The sequence below is a fragment of the Megalobrama amblycephala genome, unplaced genomic scaffold (genome assembly GCF_018812025.1).
Source record: "Megalobrama amblycephala isolate DHTTF-2021 unplaced genomic scaffold, ASM1881202v1 scaffold385, whole genome shotgun sequence".
In the NCBI taxonomy this organism is placed as follows: domain Eukaryota; kingdom Metazoa; phylum Chordata; class Actinopteri; order Cypriniformes; family Xenocyprididae; genus Megalobrama; species Megalobrama amblycephala.
In genome coordinates, this window is record NW_025953353.1 from 243,054 (window position 1) to 255,243 (window position 12,190).

Here is a 12,190-nt window from a genome sequence, read left to right on the forward strand (position 1 = left end):
ACGTGAAGAACATATGACGAATCATTTTACTGAGGTAACATTAGGCTACTGTCTCAATTACGTTTCAAATTGCCATAATGGGCGTGCTAATGTTGTTTTCCTCAGCGTCTCAGCATAATGACAGAGCATACGTCCATGTGAGCTAACGTTATGTTACTTTGCACAAACATGCATAACTTTGTTCGACTGTCATGAATATGTGAAATGTCCATTGACATCAAGTACAAGTTAGCCAAGCATAGATGAATCTTACCTGTCCAGGAGAAAATTAGCAACGTTGGCGTCTGTGTTCAAATTCTTCTCCGTTTTCAGCCGTCTCCATCTTTCAAAAGCATCTCCAATACAAATTCTGGTTTTATTTCGGACTTTGTCACGACGAATTTCTGAATTATAACGAGGTCTTTTTGATTTAGTAACATTAGACATTTTTATCCGACTGGAGTTAGGGTAGGTTACAGCAAAGCTGGCAACACGGATCCCGAAACACTACTGACTTCATGATTGGTAGATAGGTGGAGGGAGGCGCGTCAGGCTAAAACACAAAATGACAACATCAACATCAGTTGAGGGCTGCAAGTCCACTTTTTAAATGACAATATCCTGGCCGGACTACTTTTGTCAGTGATATAAGTATTTGAAATGAACATGATTTCTTAATGTCTAGTGACACATCAGGGCCATTTTATGATTAATTGAAATAGATTTCTTACATACAGCTCCTTTAAGATTAAAAGTCTGTTAACATTAGTTAATGAATAAACATGAACATTGTAATTTTAGTTAGTTGCAACAGTTTTATGTTTAAAATTTAAGTTTTTCATCTAAGAACCTTTTCACAAAACCAGGATTAAAATAAGTGGAGGTGTGTGAAAATATAATGATAAATAATTGTAACAGAGTTCGTAGATTTTAGGAAGGAAGACGACAAGGGTCGGCTATGACTGCTGGCTGCTTTTATTTCAATAATAACAAAAAGGTGTGCAAACAGGCACCAAAACAATCATCAACATAAAGATGAATTCACTCCGTCCGCTCCAATCTGTCCTTGGGGAGTGTGGCAGCCAGCAGTCCTTCTCTCTCTCGCTCACTCCTGTTTCTCCTGGCGTTAAGTACTCTCTCCACGCCAATTACTGTAACAAGAGACAGGTGTTTGTTATTTGCGCTTAACCCGCTCATCCACCGCGCGTCTCCTGACGCTCTCCCCCGCTGCAGCGTTCGCTGAACCACGCCCCCCTTGCCACATACCCCCACCGCCCGACTCAGGCCGGGGAGCCATCCGGCCTGCAGCCCCCCCCCCCCATTTCTGGAGAGGAAATCGGCCACAGCCATCTGAACACCCGGCCTGTGGACCACCTTGAATTTAAAAGGCTGTAAAGCTAGATACCAACGAGTGATCCGCGCGTTGGTATCCTTCATGCGGTGGAGCCACTGCAGAGGGGCGTGGTCCGAACAAAGGGTGAATTCCCGTCCCAGGAGATAGTAGCGGAGGGTGAGGACAGCCCACCTGATGGCCAAACACTCCTTCTCCACGGTGCTGTACTTAGTCTCTCTCTTAGAGAGCTTACGACTAATGTACAGCACCGGCCGCTCCTCACCCTCTATCTCCTGAGACAGGACAGCACCCAACCCTCGGTCCGACGCGTCAGTCTGCAACAAAAATGGGAGAGAGAAATCAGGAGAGTGAAGCAACGGCCCGCCACACAGAGCAGCCTTTACTTGGGTAAAGGCCTGCTGGCACAGCTCCGTCCACTGGACCGTATCTGGTGCCTCCTTTTTAGTAAGATCAGTCAAGGGGCTGGTGAGGTCCGAATAATTAGGCACAAACCTTCTATAATATCCCGCCAGCCCCAAGAACTGTCTCACCTCCTTTTTGGTCTTAGGGCGCGGACAGGTCGCAACTGCTGCAGTCTTATCAATTTGGGGACGCACCTAATTATGCCCCAAGTGGAAACCCAGATACTTTACTTCCACGCGCCCAATTGCACACTTCTTCGGGTTGGCCGTGAGTCCAGCCCCCCTCAGCGACTTCAAGACCGCCCTCAAATGCTGCATATGCCGCTGCCAGTCATTACTGAATATGATGATATCATCCAGATAGGCAGCCGCATATGCAGCATGGGGCCGCAAAACCCTGTCCATCAGCCGCTGAAAGGTAGCCGGTGCCCCGAACAGCCCGAACGGAAGTGTAACAAATTGGTGTAATCCAAACGGCGTCGTGAAAGCTGTTTTTTCTCGGGATAACGGAGATAAGGGGATCTGCCAATAACCCTTTGTTAAGTCCAGTGTCGAATAAAAACGAGCCGTACCAAGCCGGTCAAGCAATTCGTCAACCCGTGGCATTGGATATGCGTCGAATTTCGACACAGCATTCACCTTGCGAAAATCCACACAGAACCGGACCGAGCCGTCCGTCTTAGGAACCAAAACTATCGGGCTCGCCCAGTTACTGTTGGATTCTTCTATTACTCCCATCTCAAGCATCGCACCTAATTCTTCCTGAACTACTTTTTTCTTGTGTTCAGGCAAGCGATACGGCCGGCTGCGAACCACCACGCCCGGCTCTGTCTCGATATGGTGCTGAATGAGGTTTGTACGGCCAGGTAGGGGAGAAAACACGTCAGCAAACTCTGCCTGTAATTTGGTTAGATCAATGAGCTGGGAGGGCGAGAGGTGATCTCCCCCTGGGGCCAGTGCGAGAGATTGTTTTTTTATATTCGCCTCTGGCCCGAGATCATCCTCTCCGCTAATCACCGTCGCCAGCATCACTGATTCCCCCTCATTCCATTTTTTCAGGAGATTGAGGTGATAAATTTGACGTGCTCCTCTCCTATCTGAGCGTATTACCTCATAATCGAGCTCTCCAACTTGCCGTGTGACCTCAAACGGCCCTTGCCACTTTGCAAGTAATTTTGAACTTGACGTTGGGAGTAATACAAGCACTTTATCTCCCGGTGTAAATTTACGCAGATTGGTCCCCCTGTTATACAGCCGGCTCTGTTTGTCCTGGGCCTGTAACAAATTCTCCATAGATAGCCGCCCCAAAGTGTGGAGTTTTGTTCTCAGGTCCAGCACATATTGAATTTCGTTTTTAGATTGAGAAGGTCCGTCCTCCCAAGCCTCCCTTATGACGTCTAACACCCCTCTGGGCTGACGACCATAGAGAAGTTCGAAGGGGGAAAACCCCGTGGAGGCTTGTGGGACCTCTCGCACAGCGAACAACAGGGGTTCCAACCATCTATCCCAATTTTTGGCGTCTTCCTGAACGAATTTACGAATCATTGTCTTAAGCGTGCGATTAAAACGTTCGACCAGCCCGTCCGTTTGTGGGTGAAAGACGCTGGTCCGAATCGATTTAATGCCCAATAATTCGTAAAGTTCGCGTAACGTCCGTGACATAAACGCCGTGCCCTGATCAGTGAGGATTTCCTTAGGAATCCCCACTCGGGAGATTAAAGAAAACAGTGCGTCAGCAACACTCTTAGCGGAAATGTTGCGGAGAGCCACTGCTTCTGGATATCGTGTTGCATAATCCACAATGACTAATGCAAAACGATGTCCTCGTGCTGATCGCTCTAATGGCCCGATGAGGTCCATGCCAATTCTTTCGAAGGGGACCTGCATTAATGGAAGGGGGCGCAAAGGCGCTTTTGGGGTGGCCGGTGGGTTTACCAATTGACATTCACGACAAGCCGCGCACCACCTGCGCACATTCTCGTGAATGCCCGGCCAAAAAAATCGGGTCATGAGGCGATTTAGTGTTGTCCCCTGTCCTAAATGACCAGCCATTGGATTAGAATGAGCCGCCTGAAAAAGCATTTCCCGGCGGCTTCTGGGAATTAATAACTGGGTTGTATCTTCTTTTGTCTGAGCGTCTTGGGTCACTCGATACAACCTATTTTTAATAATTGCAAAATATGGATAGGTAAGCGGTTGTCCAGGATGGAGAGGCTGGCCGTCGATGGTACTGACCTGGTCAAACGCACGTTTCAGCGTCTCATCCTGAGACTGCTCCAGAGGAAAATCATCGCGCTCCGAGAAAATCAGTCTCTCGATTTCGCTCTGTTCCCCTGAGACAGTACCCAGTGGTCCCGGTTCAGTCTCTCCCGCCTGCACACTCGCGCTCCCCTCCGCTGCATTTTTCTCCCAAGAAGCATCCGTACATAAAGCCCCCAATAATTCTGTGAATGCTGGCCAATTGGTCCCCAAAATTAACGGATGCCGGAGGTGCGGATTAACTGCCACCTCCACACTATGCTTTTGACCCCGAAATTGAATAATGACTGGCACAATAGGATATTCCACTATATCCCCGTGCACACACCGCACCTTAACCACGCGGCTATTATCCAATGCCCCAGATTGTATCAAGCTTTGATGGATCGAGGTCTGGTTACATCCTGAATCCACCAATGCCTGATAGGTACCCCCCTTAATACTCACAGGTATTTGGTACCACCCAGCCTGACCGGGGGCAGCCTGCGGGACGTCCGGGACCCGGACCATCGTCCCCACCTCCATCACAGGGCACCTGTCCACAAAATGCTCCGGGTCCCCGCAACGCCAGCAAGCCGGCCCAGACCTCCCCGCCGCTCCAGTGGCAGGGAGAGGGTTAAGCGGCTGACGTGGAGAGAGCGGAGAAACAGGAGCGGGGTCCAACCCGGCCGGTGGCAGTCCCGCCCCCCTGGGCGGGACTCGAGGTGCCGAGTACGTATGCTGGTTATTCCCGCCCCGCCCTCGGGGCGGGACTCGAGGAGGGCCGGGTGGACGGGACCTAGGTAGAGGGACAGGCCGAGAGAGAGAAGGAGGTGAAATAGAAGGGGAGAGAGAGACAGATGGGAGAGGTTCGCCGACCCCTGGGCACGCCACCATGTGGTCCTCTGCGAGATGGATGGCCGACTCCAGCGACGTGGGGCGGTGGCACTGGACCCACTCGGCTGTTCTTCTGGGAAGCCGAGTGATAAACTGCTCCAGTACCACACGATCGATAATGCTCTCCACGTCGCTTCCATCGGCCAGCAACCATTTGCGGCAGGAGTCCTGGAGCTGTTGGGCCATCACGAAGGGCCGGCCGGCCTCTGCCAGCTCCAAAGACCGGAAGCGCTGGCGATGTTGTTCGGGGCTCCGGCCGACCCGCTGGATGATGGCCCTTTTGAGATCGTCGAAATCCAGGAGGTTCTGCACCGGAAGCTGCTGCGCCGCTACCTGGGACTCCCCGGAGAGCAGTGGGACCAGGCGCATCGGCCACTGGCCCCGCGGCCAACCACAGATCCCGGCCGTCTTTTCAAAAAGATCCAGAAATGCCTCCGGGTCGTCCTCAGGCCCCATTTTGTTGAGAGGGAGGTGGGCGGGCGCAGCTTGTTGGACCGGGGCTTCCGGCCGAACCTCCCGGTCAATCCAGCTCCGGAACGTCTCGCGGTCCTCCTGCTGGACTCGGAGGACGGCCTGGAACCGCCTCTCTTGATCCTGACGCAAGTCCAGCAGGGCCTGATGTTGTTCTTGCTGCATGACCGCGAGAGATGTAATTAGCTCCGCAAATGGTGCAGTAGCAGAGGGCGTCTGCATGGCGGCGGCTTCCGTCTTCCTTCCCGGGTTTCGGCACCAGTGTAACAGAGTTCGTAGATTTTAGGAAGGAAGACGACAAGGGTCGGCTATGACTGCTGGCTGCTTTTATTTCAATAATAACAAAAAGGTGTGCAAACAGGCACCAAAACAATCATCAACATAAAGATGAATTCACTCCGTCCGCTCCAATCTGTCCTTGGGGAGTGTGGCAGCCAGCAGTCCTTCTCTCTCTCGCTCACTCCTGTTTCTCCTGGCGTTAAGTACTCTCTCCACGCCAATTACTGTAACAAGAGACAGGTGTTTGTTATTTGCGCTTAACCCGCTCATCCACCGCGCGTCTCCTGACGCTCTCCCCCGCTGCAGCGTTCGCTGAACCACGCCCCCCTTGCCACAATAATCTTATCATTATTTGGTCCTCTTTCACTCTAAGCAGGTGTTACTATATTGTGGTGTATATATTCTGTGTGGGTTATATGAGAGATAAATGTGGCTTTGTGCGCGAGTCTTTTGATTACTGTTGTTCAGTTTTGTGTGTGAGTTTTTGTAAAGCCTCTCAGGCATTTTGTATCACTGGGCTCCAACTCTTAGAGCACAATAATAGAGAGCTGAATCTGACAGAGTCACACTGTTAATAATGAGTTCAGTGGATGACTGGGATGTAGTCGACTTAAACCGTCGGTCTGGTATGTTCTCCTCACGGTTCCACGATCGAGCACCTTTCCACAGTAAATACTGAGGTTCTGTGTTTGGAAACTGTCTGAACCAGTAAAGCAAGATGTCACTGGCAATTGTACTGTATGAGCAGCTCAGAGTCACAGACTCTCCTTCTTTACTGATTATTGCGTCCTTGTCTTTTGGTCCAGTGCTGTCAGGAAATACACCTGAATATAAATTTAGACAACAAAACAGTCAATGTCATAAAGTCAATATTTGTAATTTCATAGTTTGAAGTAGTGTTTACCATTGCTTAAACACAGCTTTAAATTTTGAACCAATGCATATGACTTGTTAAGAGAGTATTCACCTGATGCTGTTATGACAATCAGTAGTAGATGTTTCTCCATGTTTATGCTTTTGATCAGATCTGTTCAGATTTATGTTTTGAGCTTTACTTGCTGAATTACTTGGAAAGGTGGTCTGTTGTTTATTAATAATGTGGGTGTGGCTAGTGACATCAGGTCCACCTCCACACCACCACACACACACACACACACACACACACACACACACACACACTCACTATACTGTAGCTGATGAAATGTACTACTGTAGGGGAGTTGTGACACTACGAATAAATGCATGGTACATTTTGTGCATTCATTTATTGTACATTAATCAAATACATTACATTAACATTTAGTCATTTAGCATATGTTTTTCTCCAAAGCGACTTACAAATGAGAATAGTAGAAGCAGTCAAATCAACATGAGTACAACAGTATGTAAGTGCCGTGTCAAGTCACAGTTTCATCAGTAAAGTTCTCGTAGCAAGGTTTATATATATATATATACAGTATATACACACAAATAGATGGAGAAAGAGAATATAAATCAAAAAAAGAAGAAAAGTAAAATATAAATTAAAGGTAAGTGCTAATATTATATTATACAAAATATGTGCTTAATTCAAAAATATGATTTTTTTTTTTTTTTAAATCACATTAAACTCGAGAATCTGCTGATTCAATGAAACTAGTTCCATCATTCATAAACATTGTCACAAATCAAATTATAAACCCGACATGACATTTTATTTTTTTATATCAGATTGTTTTTTGGTGAAATAGTGATGCAGCTCATTTTTAATTAATTAAATTGATACCTGTTTTAGTGTTATTGTTTCCCCTGTATACTGTAGGTTTGTTTCTTTTGTTTTTGTGTGAGAGAGAGACGTCCTGTGACACTGTGGGCCTCAGAGCGCAGTAGTACACAGCAGAGTCAGACACACACAGTCTCTGGATCGTCAAGGGGATGGATTTTGATGGTTTCACTTCAGAGTGAAATCTCTCCTGATACTCCGTTCCATTCACTCCTCCTCCATATGAATTCCTTTGTAACACAAGTTTAGGAGATTCATTTGTTCTCTGTATGTACCAGAAGAGATCTTGTGATGGTGAGCTTGTGGTATATTTGCAGTCCAATGTGATCAATTCTCCCTCAAATTCAGTAACATGTTTAAGTGGCTGATCAACTGAGTCTTCTGATTGACATCCTGGTAAAACACAAGAATAATTTTGTGACAATCATCATCATCATCATAAATACAGCCAAACATTCAAATATGAACATATTTCATTCACATACCTGGTATAACTGATAGAAGTAGTATTAATGTCTTCATCATCCATAATTTCATTGTTTGTTCTTCAAGATGATAGAGTGATGCCCAAAGAACAGACGAATCAATCAGCAAAAGCAGAGTAACTGAGAAAAGAGAGAGCGATTCGAAGCCATTATTACATGAGGAAGGGAGGAGCTCCACACACTGTGATCAGTATCAGTATAGACTGCATTTCTCCCTCTCCTGGTTTCTTTATGGAATTACAAATAGAAATTTCATTTATCTTTTCTGATGTTTCTTCACATTACATAACACAGCACTGAGACTGATATTTTATTTTTAATAGTTATTTTACAGTTTTTAGCTGTACAAACACTGTCTGTTATGCTGCTTGATATTGCACCGTTTATATTATTATTTTTATTTATTATCATAATCATAAACACACTGGTTTGTAGAGTAAATTATTTTACCATTTAAAGCATTTTTGTTATTCTTCCAGTGATTTATAGTGGCTAATGAATCAGAAGTTCACACACATTCACAGAAAATAACTTACTTGCAAAATAAGGTGGATAAACATCCCATACAACATGTTCTTCTAGTGTGATGTCATATCCTCTCTTCTCCTCTCTTCATTACTTCAGAATTGTTCAGGTGTTACCACATACAGTCACAGTGGTTTAGAAATGTAAATGTGGTGTGATAAACGTGATAACTGGCTTTTAAAGTTTTTGTAAAGCCTCTCAGGCACTTTGTATCACTGGGCTCTAACTCTTAGAGCACAATAATAGAGAGCTGAATCTGACAGAGTCACACTGTTAATAGTGAGTTCAGTGGATGATTGGGATGAAGTTGGCTGAAACCGCTGGTCTGTTTTATGCTCTCCTCTGTATTCTCGAGCACCTTGCCACAGTAAATATGTCGGTTCTGTATTTGGATACTGTCTGTACCAGTAAAGATAGACATAATTGCTGCTAGCATCATATGAGCATCTCAGTGTCACAGACTCTCCTTCTCTAATGATCATATTAGTATCCTTGTCATTTGGTCCAATGCTGTCAGCAAACACACCTGCAATAAAATGTAGCAATTGCACATTAAACATCAACATCAAAACATCATAAAACACCATTTTATCTTTAAAGCATAAAATATATTCACCTGAAATTGTGAGAATCAGTATCAGACAGACCTCCATATTAATACCTCAGTTTAAATAATGTTTTTAATTGGGTTTTGATCACAGCTTTAGGAAGTTTTGCTGTTTATCATTTTTGAGATTCATGCATATGCACAGCTATAAACTTTTGATACATTAAATCAATGATGTAGATGATGCATGGATTTATTCTGCAGTGGGAGGGGCTCTGCTGTTTATGAATAGTGTGGGTGTGGTCAGTGACATCACAGCCAATCCTCTATCCCTTTTTATTCATAATGTAAATATACAGAGGAGCAGTGTATATCAATTTAATTGATGTGAATTACTGTAAATGTAATCAACACTTATCAACCTTGTTATGATAAGATGACTTTTTATGTAATATTCTTACTGTGGCTCTTAATCTACAATGCAAATTATCTTTAGATTTTTAATAAACAATCATTGTTCTTCCTTACAGTTCATATTAAATTCATTTGAAACAGCTTCTAGTTTACGATTCCCCTTTCTTATTGAATATATTTTAGTTCACATGAGGTCAGTTAACAGTGTTAGTTTTGCATATCTATAGATTAAGATTTTTTTGCCTGATTATAATTTAAATTTACAACAAAAGTAAAGGTTTCAAATTTTTAAAAAATGTCAGTTTTATTAACTGTAAAACACATGTACAGCAACTTGTTCTAGTTCATGATCATATCACCCCTCTCTGCTCTGGCAGGTGTCATTCTGTTATTTACAGTCTCAGTGGTACATGTGGTATTATACACATTTGATTACTGACTTTTAAAGCAAGAATTGTGTGTGTGAGTTTTTGTAAAGCTTCTCAGGCACTTTGTATCACTGGGCTCCAACTCTCAAAGCACACTAATAGAGAGCTGAATCTGACAGAGTCACACTGTTCATAGTGAGTTCAGTGGATGATTGGGATGTAGTCGACTGAAACCGACGGTCTGGAATATTATCAAGTCTGCTGTATGATCGAGCACCTTTATACAGTAAATATGTTGGTTCAGTATTAGGATACTGTCTGTACCAGTAAAGCAAAATATTATTGCTGCTTGAATCATAAGAGCATCTCAGTGTCACAGACTCTCCTTCTCTCCTGGTTATATTCATATCTTCATCTTTTGGTCCAATGCTGTCAGAAAACACACCTGGAAGTAATATAAGACACTTCACAAATACAATCCTCTCAGTGAAACTAAAAAGGAGACATAAAAACACACACGCATATAACTGATGTAAAATTTTCTCTGTACTCAAACAGATATGATGCACTGCTTAACGTGTTTAAGAATTGATAAAAGTGTGATTTACCTGATATAATTATGATGATCAATAAATATCTCTCCATGATTTTATTTCAGATCTGTTTTAAAAATTGTACTATGTTGATTTGAATGATAAATTATGCCATAATTAATAGTGTACATAAATCATAGGTAAATGAATGCCCTAGAGAACTGATATGCTTTATATTAAGAATGTGGGTGTGGACTGTGATAAGACCGCCCCCTTTTCTCATTGCCATCAATTCTATTTTAATATTAATTATATTTGTGAATTGAAATGATCAATGCAATTATAAAAATTAAGCTTTTGTAAATATACATGTGTGACAAAGAATGAAGTAAAAATGAATGAATGTGTCAGAATGGGGATCAACACTGATGAAGGTTTCTGTCTGAGTGTTGAGTGTGTTTGAGTCACAGTGGGCCTCAGAGCACAGTAATACACAGCAGAGTCAGACACACGCACATCCTTGATCATCAGAGGAACTGATTCTGATGACACTTCAGAGTCAAATCTCTTCTCAAACTCAGTGTCCTGATCTCCTCCATATTTGTTTACTCAAGAATATTATTACAGTTTGACCTGTTGCCATGGCAACAATATTTCAAATATCAAAAATCCTGTCATAGGTCTACATCTGCTGTGTATTGACATTACACTGATGAAGTTTGAAGCAAATCAGGTAAAAATAAGAGGGTGATCTCAAAACATTTCAAAAAGTGATACACTTCCTGCTGCCAGTTGGTGGCGCTATAACTTTGACTCACAATAGTCACATCCATGTGATCAGACTCCTATAACGAACACACTCGTGAAGTTTCATAAAGATCAATATATGTATGCAGACGTTATAACACATTTCCTGTTTCCTTTTTCTCGCCATAAATTCGTTGCCTCGCCACGGCCAAACCGTTCGAGATATCAAAAATCCCCTGGCAATTTTTAATCATCAGTGTCTTGACTTCATGCTGACCGAGTTTGGTGGCGATCGGATTAATCGTCTAGGAGAGTATATCAAATTCCAGAGCATGCGTTTTCAAACAACCCTTAATAGCTGACTTCCTGTTGGCGTGGTGTTTAACTTAGAGCACGAAAGTTGTTCGGCCCGATGAGGTCTATATGTGTACTGAGTTTCATACTAATACGTGCAAGCGTGTTTAATATATGGACCAAATTTTCAGACTTTTTTCAAGGGGGCGCTGTCGAGCCCCCTGCCACGCCCGGGTACCAGCCTCTCCGGCGTCCTAATGGCCGCGGATTCCAATGTGTGTGCCAATTTTCAAGAGTTTTTGAGCATGTTAAGGCCCCAAAAAGCCCCGGAAGACGGAAAAAAAATAAAATAAAAAAAAAAAAAAAAATAAATATAGCTGCGAGCAGCGATGGCGGGCCCAAGCCCGGTGGCACGCCACCCCGGTGGCTTCAGGGCAACTGTGCACAGCGGGCAATAGGCACTTAAAACGGTTAAACATCAAAGGACTATGTCAAATTCACTCCACATTTACTGCACTACAAGGTGCCACTATAGAGCCCCTCCTCCCTGCCCATTTTCAAAGGATTACATGTGCCAAGTTTTAACATTATTCTGATGAATTTTGAAGCAAATCAGGTAAAAATAAGAGGGTGATCTCAATGTATGCTGAAAGTGACACATTTTCTGCTTCCAGTTGGTGGCGCTATTACTTTGAATCACAATAGTCACATCCATGTGATCAGCCTTGTACAACGAAGACTAAGCCGAAGTTTCATCAAAATCAATTAATGTATGCAGAAGTTATAACACTTTGTTTCCCTTTTCTTGCCATAAATTCGTTGCCTCGCCACGGCCAAACCGTTTGAGATATCCAAAATCCGTTTGCAATTAAACAACTTCAATGTGTTAGCAACAA

At 43.8% G+C, this 12,190-nt stretch overlaps 1 gene segment (V, D, J or C); it reads right to left on the reverse strand.

Annotated features, from left to right (window-relative positions):
• Window positions 1-6,021: 6,021 nt before the first annotated feature.
• Window positions 6,022-6,626, reverse strand: LOC125261299. The segment is given in 2 exon segments: window positions 6,022-6,443; window positions 6,587-6,626. Coding segments are annotated over 2 exon segments (354 nt in total).
• Between the last annotated feature and the right edge of the window lie 5,564 nt (window positions 6,627-12,190).